Source organism: Dermacentor silvarum, chromosome 3 (assembly GCF_013339745.2).
Source record: "Dermacentor silvarum isolate Dsil-2018 chromosome 3, BIME_Dsil_1.4, whole genome shotgun sequence".
Classification (NCBI taxonomy): Eukaryota; Metazoa; Arthropoda; class Arachnida; order Ixodida; family Ixodidae; genus Dermacentor; species Dermacentor silvarum.
The window spans coordinates 126,349,563-126,366,302 of record NC_051156.1 but is presented as its reverse complement, the minus strand read 5'-3'; the positions used below and the strand labels follow the sequence as shown (position 1 = coordinate 126,366,302).

Below are 16,740 nucleotides of genomic sequence, written 5' to 3'. Positions count from 1 at the left end.
CGACCGGTATTGTGTTCCTGCGGGCCGTCTTCTGCCGTTATGCAAATGATGTAGTGATTGCTTCCCAATTCTTGCTTGGTGTTTGTCAAAGTGACTGCGTGTGTTGCACGTAAAAGTAAGGTCCGGCATCGTGTCGGTGCTGACGCTGTTGCCCTGCCTTGTTGGTGCCGCGGGGTCGGTGACGAGCTCGAGTCCGCCGTATTGCGCCGTTGCCCACAGATGCGTGCCTTTGGGCTGATCGTGCTTGTAACCCCATGCCGTGTGCACCGATCTGGGACTGCTGTAGACGTTTAGTACGAAGATGCTGTTGCGCGTCTTGCGTGGTGGAATTAGTTCTACGAGGATGTTTTCCATGTCTCTGACTTTAGTGTCGTGTTCGATAGCTGCGTGCGCTCGCTTGACCAGCGTGGTGACGTTTGGTTCCTCCGCCTTGCCTGTTGTAGACTGGTACCCCGTGAGTTTGGCGGGGCCGCTCGTTTCTTGCAATATGATGACATCTGGGCGTTCGGGGATAGTTTTCAGGTAGTGTTGCAAGAGAGAGAGAAATAATATTTATTAGTACCAAAGGAACTAAAGCCCAAGTTCGGGCCTCCTGGTAGGCCGATGCCACCTGACTCATTGCAAGATTTTATTACTTCTGCTGCGACACACGATTGCTTAAGCTCGCAAAGTGAACGTGCAAACTATATGTCGCAATGAATTTTCTACAATAGCATATTTAACGCTTTCAATGGGGATAAAAAGCATCGTCAATTTGCTTTCACGATCACCATTTGGTCACCAATCACGATCACCATTTGGACAGTTTCATCGCTTTTTTTCAACTTGTACAAGGCACAGATTTCAGTGGCCTCCGTGTACGCAAAAAACTATCAGAATCAGCACTGGCTCGAGCGTCGTCGTCTCCTTCCGTAGGTGGCTCGTCGGCGCCACTCGGTTTTCGCGCGGGCTTGTGCTCGGCACTCGCTCGTGCCACTGCTCCCGCGTTCGTCGTCGTCATCTGCTTCGACAGCTGGCTGCGTCACCGCTAATCATTCCAGCGTAGAATTTCACTTCTCTTCTGTCGTCTTAATGGGGAGGCCGTGTTTACGGGAATATGAGCCATTCATTGTTTTACGCAACGGACAGTTTTTTTTTTCTTTGAGCAATTTAATTTCGAAGAATCGCAAGCGGCAATGGCGGTCGAACGCTGCTAACCACGTCGCCGAGCAAACATGAGATATCTAACGCAATCACAACAGCGGACTGCGGGCGCACCTTAAGTGACGTCGTTCCATCCGTCGCAGCCGTCGCATCATGGTTAGTTTAGGAGCAGCCAGGACAAGCTTCGCTTACCCCCATTTTCCAGTAAGGGAGTTTGTTTATTGCGATAGCGATTATATGGACACTCCAAGCGGATTTTTGCCGTCGGCGTCGTCGTCGCCGTGAAGTTCTGTATAAAGTCTAACGGCAATGAAATCGTCACCGCGCGCCGTATGCTGTATGTGCAAGTGAAAGCGCGCGAGGGCCGCGCGCTTTCACGGGGAGCGAGCGCACGGCGGAGAGCAAAGGCGACTTCTTCCGTCGCGCGAAAGTTCGTGGGGAACAGGAGGTAGGAAGGTGAGGTGACGTTTAGCTGCGGCACCAAATACGTATTTATATAAAAAAAGTTGTCGCAGTTTCACCTGAAAGGCGAAGCATCAATTGCGATAGCAAATTTGTAGAGAGCTATACGGAGTAATGATATTAGCTTTATAAGCTGTATAAACTTGGACATGCAGCAGCACCGGCAGCACGCAGAACTGTTGTCGACGCCGTCGGCGTTTTGCCCGCGTTCGCTCAAAATGCGTGCGGCGTTGGTGACTGTTGCCGGAGCCTCTGATATAAATAGGCACTTGGTGCCGCAGCTAAACGTCGCCTCCCTTCCCTCCCCCTCCCCCCCTCCCCCACGGCCTCTCGCGCGTTGGAAGAAGGCGCGTTTGCTCTACATATATGGTGATTGTAAAGGAGGAAAGAGACGCCTACTTCAGCAGCCCTTCAGCGACCACGGCACAGAACGCGCGTTTGTTCTCCGCCGTGCGTTCACTACCCGTGAAAGCGCGCGCCCCTCGCGCCCTTTCACTCGCACATACAGCGTTCGGCGCGCGCTGAGCCGTGCTCCCTCAAGGGCTGCAGAAGATAGCGCCAACCTTTCCCTTTCCCTCAAGAACCACTTACCGGCGACGATTTCATCTCCATTGACGTCATACGGAACCTCACGGCGACGGCGACGGCGACGGCGACGCCGACGGCAGAAATCTGCTTTTGAGTGTCCATATAATTGCTATCGCAATAAAATTGTTACAGTTTCACCCTAAAGGCGAAGCATCAATTGCGATAGCAAATTCGTAGAGAGCTATACGAAGCAAGGATAGTAGTTTTGTCAGCTGTGTAAACTTGCAAATGCAGCAGCACCAGCAACACGCAGAACTGTTGTCGACATCGTCGGAGTTTTGACCGCGTTCGCACCGAACGCGCGTGGCGTTGGTGACTTTTGCCGGTGCCTTTGGGGGCGGCTCGGAAGTTTTCGACGAGATCAGAACGGGACACTAGTCGAGCAGCCTCGGAAGTCTTTACCACCTTCTCGCCTCGCAACGTTTTTACATAAATAGGCATTTGATGCCGCAGCTAAACTTCGCCTGCCCTCGCTCCCTCCAGTCCCCCCACGGCCTTTCGCACGACGGAAGAAGTCGCGTTTGCTCTATATGTATTTCCGCTGAACTATTACGTCATATTATGGGATGTAAAGGAGGAAAGAGATCCTTAAATATGCAGCCCTTCAGGGAGCACGGTGCAGAACACGCGTTTGCTCTCCGCCGTGCGTTGGCTCCCCGTGAAAGCGCGCGTCCCTCGTGCGCTTTCACTCGCATATACTATAGTGCCTAAATATACGTAAGTTTATTCTAGGCACTGTACATATGGATCATATGGCGCGCGGCGACGATTTTGTCGCCGCTGACGTCATACGGAACCTCACGGTGACGGCGACGCCGACGGCAGAAATCCGCTTTGAAGTGTCCATATAATTGCTATCGCAATAAAACGTTGCGAAGCGAGATGGTAGTAAAGACTTCCGACACTGCTCGACGAGTGTCCCGTTTTGATCTCGTCGAAAACCTCCGAGTCGCCGCCAGAGGCACCGGCCAGAGTCACCAACGCCGCGAGCGTTTGGTGCGAACGCGGGCAAAACGCCGATGGCGTCGACAACAGTTCTGCGCGTTGCTGATGCCGCTACATGTCCAAGTTTACACAGCTCATAAAACTACCATCCTCACCCCGTATAGCTCTCTACTAATTTGCTATCGCAATTCATGCTTCGCCTTTCGAGAGAAACTGCGACATTTTTATATACATCATTTTTTTCCGTGGACAGAAACTAATAAACCTTCCATATGTTCCATACTTAGTATACTTTCTGCACACGTATACTTTCCATACTTTCTGCACATGTATTACCCCTCACATTAAAAGGTAATTGCATATTGTACATACTTAAGTGCATCAAATTCTTTTGTTTATGCTGGTCGCAACATCTCGCCATATTCTAAGCAACTACGTCAACGTAAGCATCACACCTCTCCGTGCTCTCTATCTACCACCTGTAAAGTACATGCAACAATGTGGAAGGCAGGCAAACACCTTGTTTTTATAAATAGTAGATAACACATTAAACATAAGCAGATCAAAATCGTGCAGTGAAGTCAGCCAATTGCATCCCTTCCTGCGAATCATTGCATCCTTTCAATTGCATGCGGACGATTTTTGCACGCCCACCACTAATCAAGTGTACTCGTACAGACGTGTCACGAAGCATAAGCCATGACCAACAAGACTGAAGCAAGGTTGCTTGAGTTTGCAATTACATGTATTGCTGCATAAACTGATAATCATATCCAGTCATTACTGCTTTCATAACTAAAGTATCGTGCAACTTGCAAGATATACAAAAACAGCATAACATTTGTGTATCTGAATCTTCTTTTTGTTTGATTTGTAAGGTGAAGCTGCTTACTGATTTATTCCACGATGTGATTTAAACGCATGTGTGTGAAGGCTTCCCAAAATTATCTCAGCCTGCTTTCGCGTAGACTCAGACTCTGCGAAAGTTCTACTCAGGTGAGCTCACTCGGACTCGGGCTCAGCCAACATTCTACTCAGCCGAACTTGCTCCGACTCGGACAAAATTCTAACCAGTCGGACTTGCTCAGACTCGTAATCACCAAAATTCTACTCAGCCATGACTCACACGAACTCAGCCTCATTGGTCGGTCCCAGTCTGAGTAAGTTGATTCTTCAGTGAGCTCACCGACCTATGTTTACAATACACAGCATTAAATTTGTGACCTGTGAGGTACTTAAGCAGACATTGTACAGGAGTCGGTGTTGCATCGGATGAAAATGAGGAAAATTGTACACATTGCAGTTTTATGAAATTTAATTGACTTCCATGAAAGCTTCGTCTCATATAGATTACAAGTGCATTGAATCTGCATGTGATGCCAGTTCGGGTTATGTAATGCCCGGCTACATTTGAACGTATGATGGACGCTATCCTTCACGGTTTTAAGTGGTCAATCTACCTGTTCAACCACGATGATGTTATTGTCTTTTCACCAACTTTTGCCACGAACCTCGAGTGTCTTTCGACAATTCTTTCCGGTTTTCCGCAAGGCTGGGCTTCTGCTCAATTCATCAAAATGCCACTTCGGCCGCCAGCAACTTACTTTGCTCGGACACCTCGTCGATTCTTCCAGTGTCCGCCCCGATCCTGAGAAAATTGGCGCCGTCAAAGAATTTCACCGTGTCGACCTGTGCCAACGACGTTCGAAGCTTTGTGGGCCTCTGCTCATACTTCTGCCGGGACGTACGCAATTTCACTTAACGTTGTGCGTCCTATCACAGAACTTCTCAAGAAAGATGCCGGTTTTGTCTGGGGTCCGGAGCAAGCTATTGCTTACGCTGAGCTTACCATGCGGCTCACTTCACCACCAGTTCTAGCCCATTTTGACGTGACCGCTCCAACGGAAGTTTGAACCGATGCCAGCGGTTATGGAATTGGCACTGTTTTAGCTCAGCGCCAGCAAGGTTGCGACCATGTTATTGCGTACGCTAGCCGTCTTCTGTCCCAAGCGAAGCGTAATTACTCCATTACTGAACGCGAGCGCCTTGCCCTCGTTTAGGCAATCGGTAAATTTCACCATACTTTTCCCGCTCTGAGGCGACAGTCTTGTGCCGCCTCTGGCTCGGGGTGGCATTTACAAAGGCCTACTCATTACGCATTGGAATTGGGGATACGCCCATGTGCGACTCTTGTGGAACTACAGAAACAATTGAACATGTCTTATGTCTCTGTCCCCAGTTCGACGTCGAGCGTGGAGCTCTCCGGACAGTATTGAACCGGCTGGACTCTCGACCATTTTCTGAAATGAAGATCCTTGGACCATGGCCGTATGCGTCGATGGCACAGAAAGCCACGAAAGCCTTGTTGCACTATCTCAAGTCGACAGGTCTTGGCGACCGTCTGTAGACTTCGTGCGAAGTTTCTTTGTGCGCGAAACTGTGCTCTCTCTATTTCTTTCTCTCTCTTTTCATCCCTATACCCCCTTTCCCCAGTGCAGGGTAGCAAACCGGACGTGCGTCGGGTTAACCTCCCTGCCTTTCCTCTCTTCTATTTCTCTCTCTCTTCACCCTACTTGTACGGCCGGCCGTTCACAGTTATCACCGAACATCGTGCTTTATGCTGGCTTTTATCCCTAAAGGATCCTACTGGACGTCTCAGTCGGTGGGCGCTACGACTCTAAAATTACTCATACACCGTTGTGCATAAGAGCGGCCGATTGCATGAAGATGCAGATTGCTTGTCGCGCCATCCAGTAGACACAGCGGTGCTTCCCGACAGCTGCGAGTATACCTGCGTCCTGCGTGCTGTGGCTTACTGCGTTTCAGAACATCGGAGATGAGCAACACCGTGACCCCTACTTGCGAGACGTCATTCCTCGGCTGACTTCAGAGACACCTTCCCCTTCTCTGCGTATGTTTGGGCTGCAGGATGGCGTCTTGTACTGCTACAACATGCTCCCTGACGGTCCTGAAGTGCTCTTGGTTATTCCTACACAAATGCGTCAAACTGTCCTCACACGTCTACATGACATGATGTGCCAACCGCGGGTCACCTCGAAGCCTCTAGGACGTATGACCCTGTTCGACATCGTTTCTTTCTGCCCGGTATTTACCGTTCAGTCTGCCGTTACGTCGCTTCCCGTGAAAAGTGCCAGTGCCATAGAAAACCAGCCGTACTCCTAACTGGCCGCCTTCAACCCTTGACGTCCCATCGGAGCCATTCTTTAGGGTTGGTCTTGACCTTCTTGGCCCCTTCCCGCTATCTACCTGCGGAAATAAGTGGATAGCAGTCGCCACCGACTACACGACCGCGTACGCGATCACTCGGGCGCTTCCAACCAGCTGTGCAACCGACGTCGCCGACGTCTTGCTCGAAGACATTATACTTCACCACGGCGCTCCTCGACAGCTCCTCACAGACCGGGGCCGCTATTCCATTTAGAAGGTTGTCCAGGACCTTTTGCACTCCTGCGCCACAAAGGACAAGTTGACAACGGCGTACTACCCCCAGACTAACGGCCTCACAGAGCGTCTTAATAGAACTATCAAAGACATGCTTGTTATGTATGTTTCCGCCGACCATCATGACTGGGACGCCGCTCTGCCCTTCGTAACATTTGCTTATAATTCCTCCCGACATGACTCTGCTGGTTTTTCTCCGTTTTACCTCTTGTAAGGAAGAAATCCCACTCTGCCAATTGACACGCTCCTTCCCGCCGTTCTCGACTCGTCGTCAGAATACGGCCGTGACGCCATCTTCAGAGCTGTAGAGGCACGCCAGTTTGCACGCCTGCGCCTTACCGCTTCGCAGTACAAGCAACGACTCTTCTATGATGACCGCCACCGCGATGCCCCTTCAACCCTGGTGATCGGGTCCTTTTTTGGACACCGTCACGACGAGTTGGCCTTTGCGAAAAGTGGATTTCGCCTTACTCTGGCCCGTACCGGGTGTTGCGCCGAGTGACCGAGGTACATATGAAATCACGCCCCTCGATTCCACCACGTCTCGACCTTCCACCGATGTTGTACACGTCACCCGCCTCAAGCGATACAACTCGGACGATCTAGCCAGCACCGCGACGGTGTCTTCGCCGCCTGGGGTCATGTTACCAAGCGCTGCTTGAGACAAAGCTGAGGAAGACGACGACGCTCTCTGATGTCGCACGGATTGGTTTTGCCATCTTGTATGTTTTGTATGCCAGTGGCCGCATTGTAAATATCATCCCTGTAAATATATTTTAAACCTCTTTCCTCGTAACAATATTTTTTTGCAGATTTGTACCACCGTTTGTACATTTCAACACAAAGTTCAATAAATGACTGTGCTACAATATGTTTTGAAAACGCTCTTTCATCACTGCTACTACAACATTCAGAACGTGATACAAGCACAAGCGCATAACAAGATGCATATGAATGCTAAATACATGTACACACGGAATCGCACTTCAACCGAGTTGGCCACCGGCTCTCCCACAAAATAAAATGCCTGTGGTTTAGCTCTGGTTAAACCTAGTCGAGTAGCGATAGCTACAGACCCCCGGCTGCGCTTAGGCTTCGCTTGCAGTTAGACATGTTTCGGCACGCTCCTCTTGAGTCTCTTCAGCGCGCCGTCTCCTCTTCCCTTCATTTATACGGCGATCCCTGGCCTCCTTCAGGCTGGCCGACTACTCACCCTCCATACTGCGGCCTCAACTATGGCTGCGGCGACGCGAGCTCTCCACTGCGGAGCGCGGGGTGTGACGTCATACACAGGGCGCCCAACGGCAGGGGGCTTTAGGAGCGGTTAGGGTGCCTCGATGCCAGCGCCGCCGTTCAGGGTGGTGCCATCCTTTGACCGCCCCCGCACCGCCGCTTTCTCGCTGCGACGCCATCTTGAGTCACAGCGAGCGGTTGCGAGTGCTTGGTGCCGGTGCTTAGTTCGAGACACAGTGCGCGCGGATGCTTCGCTGACGCTTCTACTTGCTGGACAGTGTTCAGCCGCATGAATGACAAGCTTGTCAAGTGCATCGAGTCGACATGACGGGCTGTTGTGTTCCCAAGTGCACCGGATCGACGCGTAAAGGGCTTCGTTGTTTACGCTTCCCCCGGGACCCAGAGCGAAGGAAGAGATGGGAAGCCCAAGTAAGCGGTATCACTGGAAGGCAACGGATAGCTCCTACATTTGCGAGGTAAGTGTCAAGAAAGTTTAGACTATCGCACCGTGTTTTTCATTTAAATAAAAAGTATTCTCTGATCCTCGCTCACGTACCTACGTTCGCTCACGAACTAAGCACTGCACCGATGCTGTCTGAGTAGCCTATGGTTTGCGAGCGCGCGTCGCATAGGCTTTTGCCGTTTTGATCGGCACAGTCTATGCGAGTAGTACCCTTATTTTAAGGACTGACGAAAATGCTTCGCCGCGAAATGGTCTTACATTAGCTACAAATCGTCATGTAAACCACCTATTTTACTTTTTCACGGGAAGCACACATCGTGTGTCTCATGTTTCTTTTTTTTTTCCTCAGTTTTTTTTTTCGCTACTGGTTATTTGGGACTAAAGAACGCAGTGCTTCTTCTGGGGAGAGCGGCTGTTGTGTAGGTGGCAAGCGAAGCATTGTGATTTTCTCGGATTTCTCAGCAGGTATCTTGCGGATTTCAGGTTGTTACGTTATATAGCTGATTTTTTTAGACGAATATATTTGTAACGTGGTGCTCGTAAGCGGATGGTCATTCGTGCTCATTCCCGATCATAGTGGGTACTGTGACGGTCTTTAAATGCCTGTGCACGGTATGCCCAAGTGTAGTAGAGTTAAGGGACATCATGGGACCAAAATGTTTCGGCGCTTGCTGGCATGGTGTCTGTTGTAGCCTGTGCATTTCTTCGAAACCTGTGAAGCGAGGTAATACAGCATTACTTTTGCGAAAATTTATTTTTAAGCACTATAATGGGTTCTCTGCTATTTGCAAGGCAACTTTTCATATCAATAATCACTTTTGTTGTTTTACTTGTACTTAGAAACACTTTGAAGAGGACTAGTACGAGGGAAATCGACAGGATGGGCGCCGTCTGTTAAAGTCAACAGCCTTACATCATCATGGACTATATTTTCGAAGTGAAAAACATTGCTAATCTGTATTTGATTGTCTTAGTTTCATTTACGGTTTTTGTACGCGATATGTATGCAGTGTTGTTTATTTTTTCAATGTAGTTATCAGTGTTCTAATGGTTATTTATAAAATGTTCTGTACTCGCCATCGATGTGTTTGGCTGATGCGACGTATTTGATGGTAGCTGATGTATTCTGGCTGGATATCTTGATTAATATTACCCGCGGTTGCGTTTTCTTGTTTGTATTTTTGTTTTCGATTGATATTGTGTGTAATAAGGTTGATGTACTCACTTGAAGTCCCCCCATGTAATAAATAAATTTAAAAAAAACTTTCCCTATCCCGCATTGTGTGTGTCGAGCCTACCTTGCGAATTTTTTTTTATCTTGTCTTTCAACACAACCTTCAGGCGCCACACAGTACATATAATTTTTTATGTACATATCTCTTTCATGATTGACTGTTCTAGACATTACTAAGTAAATGTATTTTGTGCATCGTTTGGTTTCTTCTGTGTACTACGCAAGATTGACACAGACAAGTTACGTTACATGTTTCTCTACAGCACTAACTAAACCTTATTTTCACATCGCAGTTATTTTTACACCAGGTTAATCCTGTCAGCACACAGTTTTGTGGGCAAGATTAGCAAAATTGCGCGTAGATATCGTCAAATAATTGCAACGAACGCGAAGAGCACGCGCAACGCAAGGGAAACTAACCGCCGTGCGCGAGTGGCTGGCTACGGTAAAGGAGGCGTGACGTGTAAACCAAAATACAACAGCGAAAAAGAAAAACTTCCACACACAGGGGGTCGCAAACCTTATATACCAAGCATCGAAGCGCAAAAACAAAAAGAAATAGTGCGTATTTCAAACATACACACGGCATATTAAATGTGATTGAATTAGGCAACTTGGGGCATGTTCCCGGCGCCATACATTTACGTCTTCGACCTTCGACGAGTTAACGGCTATTGGTTGTAAAGATGTGCAGATGGGATACCGATAAAAAAAATCCTCATCAAGGCAAAGCACTTGGAAGCGCGCCGCGAGTAACACTTTATGAACGCAAGCGTAGCTGAGTCCGAGCTCGTGTGATTCAATATGGCGGCGCCAGCGGGGTTGTCTCCACCCTGAACGGCGGCGCTGGCCTCGAGGCACCCTAGGAGCGGTTAAAATCCCTATACAGGGTGTTTCACTTTAGCTGCACCAAAATTTTAAAAATTGCCTGTGGCAGATAGCACAATTGTAATCCTTGATCTAAACTAATCGATGAGGCGGCCATTACTTCCACGAGAAATAAAAATGCCGAATTGAGTAATTAACATAATTACGCTAATTAACTTTTTAATTATTTGTTTTACGGCACATCTTTCAATCTACGAATTATAGCCGCTGAGTTCGCAAGGCGTATCCACTTGGAACGAATTCTCGGGACTGAACCAGTTTCGAGATATTAATTTTCAAAGTGTCCGACGAAATACATGGGAGTTCCAGTTAACTTTGTGCTTCAATGCATAAAACAGCGCTTTCCTCAAAAAGTTAACTGGAACGCCCATACATTTCGTCGGACACTTTAAAAATTAATATCTCGAAACTGGTTCAGTCCCGAGAATTCGTTCCAAGTGGATACGCCTTGCGAACTCAGCGGCTATAATTCGTAGATTGAAAGCTGTGCCGTAAAACAAATAATTAAAAAGTTAATTAGCGTAATTATGTTAATTACTCAATTAGGCGTTTTGATTTCTCGTGGAAGTAATGGCCGCCTCATCGATTAGTTTAGATCAAGGATTACAATTGTGCTATCTGCCACAGGCAATGTTTAAAAATTTGGTGCAGCTAAAATGAAACACCCGGTATAGTAAAAGTACCGCCATCTACTGTTTCCTCCGCCGTCTCCTCTCCGAAAGCGCTTGTTTTTTTCTTTACTTTTTGCTCGCGAAAGCAAGTCGATGGTGGCGCCCCTAAAAAGTCCTCGTTGAAGCTTTCAGGCCGGGCGCGCGCCGCGGCTGCCGCCGGCGACTGCGGCTGCGCAGAGTGACTTTCAACATGGCTCTGAGGCGAAAAAAAATATGTATAAATAAGCGAAAGCGCGCACTATTATCGTCCAATCGGAGATAGAGGAGAGAGAGAGAAGCGGCGTTGATCAAAGGATGGCGGTACTTTTCCTTTATAGAGACTTGACCAACGACAGGAGCGGTGGTCGCACGGCGACCGCGACGAGCCGAGTTTCTGGGGAATCGAGGGCCCTGGTGTGACGTCACAGTACGGCCATGGCTCAAAGTGGGGCGACGGCGAAGAGGCGAAAACCTGGCGTAATGTAGCTATCGCTACAAAAAAAAAAAAAAAAAAAAGCACAGGCCGACACTGCAGCGAGACCATGCATTGTGATGCCGCTTGCCGGGTCCATGGTCTATAGGAGAAACATACGTGCAGCCTACCAGTCACCGTGAGGTAGCTGCTAAGGACATGGGCGCAGTGCGCAGCCAGCCACTCGTGTTGTGCAGTTGCAATAACGACGGGTACAAATAAAGTCATATTCACTTCTTTAGCTGCACATGTAGGGAGCGCGAAGTACCGTAACAAACTCCTCCACCGCGACACTCACTGACGCGGTTTGTCATTGATATGGGCAGATATGCAAGGACGAACTGCTAGGGTAACGTCTTGTTCATTCTCAGTGTAAGGCTAGTTGTGTTGATTGTTTTGAATTATATATCTGTTGAGTCACGACGCTGTCATGCAAACAAAGATAACTTGCTGAATGTAGTGCTGGCATCGACACATTGCTGAGAAAGAGCGCGCTCCTCTAAATTGGTGCGTTAGCGGATGGTTCTCTCTCCTATTAATATTTGGAAGGCATTAAAATATTTGCGCCATTAGTACAATGGGCAAGTGGCAGCTATCGAACTCCATACAACTCGTACCATCACTACGCAGTAATACTTTGTCAAAGCGGGACACGTGTTTTTTTAACAATAATACCACGTCATAGTACACAATTTATGTGTTATTTATTATACCAGATCAGCTAGTTGTATAGATGTCAAGTTAACTTCTATTGTTCATGCTGTAACCAGTGCCGTCCTGTGTTTCAGCTTTATCCAATGCCATACCATTGAAACCAGTGGCTATCCTAGCGTATCACCGCATAATGCAGTGTGGACAGCTCCCAGTATGATCGCCGCCAGCGTCCACTCAGCGCATCAGAATTTTGCACCTGAGCTGCCAGTGCTCCCAGTAAAAAGCAGTACGCCGGAAGATGCTGAAATACACTTCCCAGTGTTCCCCGTAGGGGCCAGTGCGCTGGAAGGCATTAGAACACACTGGCGTTTCCAATAAGAGGGCTATTCTTGTACAAAACGTTGTAGTTGTTTGACGATTGGGACCAGCTTCTGTGTATTCAGCGAGCACACAGCGCTTCGCCAGAGCTGGAGCCTCACTTTTAGTGAAAAACACTTTTATGAATCTTGAACGATCGGGACCTTACGAGCTACCTAATTCGCCTTTTCATTACATGCAATGCCGCAGTGTCATGGAAGCCAGTGAAACGCAACCACATTGTCAGCGTTAGATGCCAAGTGGTGTAGGTACGCTATGTCATGGACCAAAATACAACTGCTTGATCTTGTGCTTTTCGTGCAAAGGCATTGCAGTGCTGCTTTGGGTCTGTGGTAAGTGTCGGTTGTTGTTAAAGTTGCCGTAGTGCGTATTACATCGCCTCTTTCATCGCATTGTCGCTCAGCTTATGTTGATCGCTTCGCTCTTTCTAAACGCCATGAAAACGGCAGGCATGTAGAAGAAATGAGAAGACCTTAGGAAGAGCTATGCTACCTGAACAAGCAACCCCATGTAACACAAACATTAGGTTGGAGGTCGTACCATATCCTGTGTTTCTTTGCTTGTACCTAATGTGTGTGGCGCCTTCTATAAATGAATCGCTATCGACCTGCCCTATTTTCAATCCTAATAAGTTTGATTGCCATTCCACTCCCTGAAGAATTTCATTTTTTATGTTTATGCTTCAAAATAATCACTCGACATCCAATTTTGTACCTTAACTTACCGAATGCAACATAGCATAGTAAGTGTCAGTCATCTTCGAAGCCGCTGCGTGCGCTTTCCGCAACGTTAGCGAGAGGTTCCCCGTCGTGCGCATATTTTTAAGTACATTTTCATGCTATATAGGTGAATGAACGTGCCTGCGGAACACAACCAACGCGCGCGCTTGTAAACAGAGTAGTCACGGCAGTAGCAGCAGCACTAGTCTGAACTGGAGGAAAAAGAAGAATAGTACCGTTAGCGTCAATAGTAGCAGAACTGTAATTACAGTATTCGCAATTATAATAATCCGGCAGATGTACGTTCGCGTTGTCATGTTTAAAGACATTATTCTATGCCAGTACTACGGGACACGTTGATGCGAATGCTTCGAAAAAACAGCTGTGCCAACTAATTGCTAAAAAATGTATTTGGTACGTAATGCAATCACCCTTTAGGTATTTTGAAGAGTGCTGTTCTTGTTGCGAATAATTCAGTCTAGGATCATTAACTTTGCATTTTGCAGGTACAGGCACGGGAGCATCTATTATTTCTTTCACCGTGTACACGATGTTGTACTTCGACAAGTACAGAGCCACAGCCACCGCCGCCAAGTACATCGGCATGGCCGCATCGGGAATAGTTGGGCCCCTGGTGTTTTCGGCCGCCGCATCATATTACGGCTTGGGAGGAAGCTTGCTTCTCGGCGCAGCAATAGCTATGAATGCCTTGCCACTCGAGATCTTTCTTCGCCTGCCACGTCCTCTCATATTTAGGTTTCAAGGGTGCATTATGCGGAACCTATTGGTCACAGACAACGAAACCAGAAATGTTATGAAAGAAAGCAGGAAGGATGTAGGTGGAACTCAGAAAGATTCAAACAGTGCAAGGCCAGCTTATACAACACAACAGTGCGGAGCGAATTTAATTGTACCGGCCCGAAATATAGATCTTACTGAGGCGTTCTGTGACCGCAAAATCTGTAGCGATGGGAAGCCTTTCCAAGTGCTACCGCTACAACTCGCCAAAATCTCTGCCGGCAATAGCCAATCTCATAAATGCGGATCAAAATGTCATTACCACGACGCGCGCGTTTCTTACGGAACGCAGACAACTGCCATCTCGAAGTCAGTGCCTTCTGATTCAAGTAAGAGCATCTTGGAACAACTGGCTCTGTTCCGTCAGCTTGGCTTCTATGTACTGCTCGTCGTTTATGTCCTCTGCGATTGGGCAGTCTCGATGTACGCAACCACGATTGTGGACTACGGCCGTGACAAGGGATCTCCCCTCGAGAAGGCGAAGTTAGCGCTCAGCTACAATGCAGCGGGTCAGTTCGCCGGAAGAACGCTTTTGCCGTTCGCCTCGGACAACGTGGCTCACAGCCGGTGTCCGCTGACCGTTTTGTGCTTCGTCGGCGCTGGTACCTGGTTGGTGCTTATGCCGGTGGTGCACTCCTTGCCTGCCTTCGTGACGTTAAACGTGGTGCTGGGAGTGTGCCAGGGTTTTGTGACCTGTATCCGAAGCGTCTTGGTCAACGACTACTGTGGAGTCGAGCGGCTGCCTACGTTCTTCGGCATTCTCGGACTGGTGCTGGTGCCGCTGTCGTTCAGCGGTCCAACAATCATAGGTGAGTGGCAGAGCACAATGCAAATATTTCCAGACTCCTCATTTACTGTGAACAGCCCTCTCATACTCGCAACCGCAGTAGCGGCTATGGAGTCCTGTTGCTGAGCACGAAGTCACGTGCTCATCTTCCGGCTGTGGCGGACGCTTTTTGATTAGAACTAAATGCAAAAAAAGAAGAATGCTGGCGTATGTAGAATTGTGTGTTCATTAAAAAACGTCGGGTGGTCATGCTTAAACCGAAGCCCACCATTACGGTGTCCCTCATAGTCCCGGAGTTGACTCGGGGCGTTAAATCCATAAATCAACTACCACGTCAGAGCTGCCCTAAATATTTACTGTGCGCGGTAATTCCAGAGCATTGCCGTGTAAGGTGTTCAGCCATAGCCACATGAAGGCCACTTTATGCGCTCTCATCATTAGCCGCAGACAGACAGACAACGAACGCAAGTTTTCTTTTCTTCTAAAGCATCGGCGACCGGGCGTTCTTTCGCCACAGGTGCAAAAGTGTTGCTTGTTTTCATGTGAATGTTTTAAGCATGAAATGCTTTTAGCTCCCATTGTCGGCGACCTTCAAGTGACCTTCAGCCAAAAGCCACAGCCAACATCAGCGCATTGTGGTGAGAACAAGACGAGATCATGCGGGAAACCAGTGAAAAGTTAGGAAAATGCGGTCTCTGGCCCCCAACCCTTTGTACAAGACCACATTATACATACGCTAGATACTTCCCAAATAACTTACAAAAATATTGCTACCGATTGCTTCCTAATGTTCGTTCACAATATCACTGAAGTTGTAACTTATAGTACGCTGAAGCGTTATTTGTAATTTCCAATAGCGACAGTTCAAAGGCAGATAGAGAGGTTGTCTGTGCTCTTTTGAACGCCCGAAGGCCGTGAGTCATGAGTGGCCCGCGACAAGAAGAAATACTTAGCGACAGACGCTGAGCGCACTGCACTGTTAGAAGAAGAAAAGCGGTTGAAGGGGCCGGCACCGCAGGCAGAAAAAGACGACATATGGTGTATAGTCCTTTCATGTTTACATCTACTCTAGATTACGGGAAAGCCAGCATTTTTCGGCAAGCGTTTATGCATTATCCTAACGGCAGCAGACGACGATTTATAAATATTGTCCGCGTTCTTTGTGTGTTCTCTGTTTTGGGGTTCACTCATGCTATCACCTCATCATTTCTCTTTTTCTGCCGATACAATCCCTTGCAATGTTAGGTTAACCAGCGTACGCACTAAAGAACTGTCATTTACACTATCATGTTGAACCCTAAATTCAACAACGTTCATTGCATAGTTCAAGCAGGCAGTGTGCGATGCCGTCTACAATTTGACAATTTCATGAGCATTCTTAGAAGAAAGTTGCATGTAAGTGACTCGTTAGGTGAAAAATTAAGGGATGTAGTACCGACCCGAATTTGTTGTGTATGCTGTTGACGTCTGAGTTTTGTGCTGAGGCACTTACCTGTGTTCTGTACAAAGCCTCGTGTGGCGCGAAAAAAATAACATAGTTATGAGAAGCAAAGCGTGAACGCAAGTGTTTTTCAGCTATCGCTTACTGCGGGAGCACGCAGAATTTTTAAGGCAACAACCCTCACTAAATAGCGAAAAACGCTAAGGTAGAAACTGCATGAGAAAAAGGTACGTGTATAAAATTCGGCGAATCCCACAAGGATGTTACGCCAACCTTCTAGGTATCGGAACTGATCCTTTATGATCAGTGCTGATGAATTCTGATCACTGCCGCAGGTGATTGAACAGCTTTTGCGTATCGTTCGCCATAGTTCCGACTTCTATTGTTTTAAGGCAGCTTGTACCTCTGTGTTTTGATTTTACT

At 47.9% G+C, this 16,740-nt stretch overlaps 1 protein-coding gene across 1 annotated transcript in view; it reads left to right on the top strand.

Annotated features, from left to right (window-relative positions):
* Window positions 1–16,740, top strand: part of LOC125944341 (uncharacterized) — a 32,916-nt gene that overhangs the window by 14,882 nt on the left and 1,294 nt on the right. The window contains exon 3 of the mRNA XM_049664730.1: window positions 13,798–14,898. Coding sequence (XP_049520687.1) covers window positions 13,798–14,898 — 1,101 coding nt within the window. The remainder of the gene's footprint in view (window positions 1–13,797; window positions 14,899–16,740) is intronic.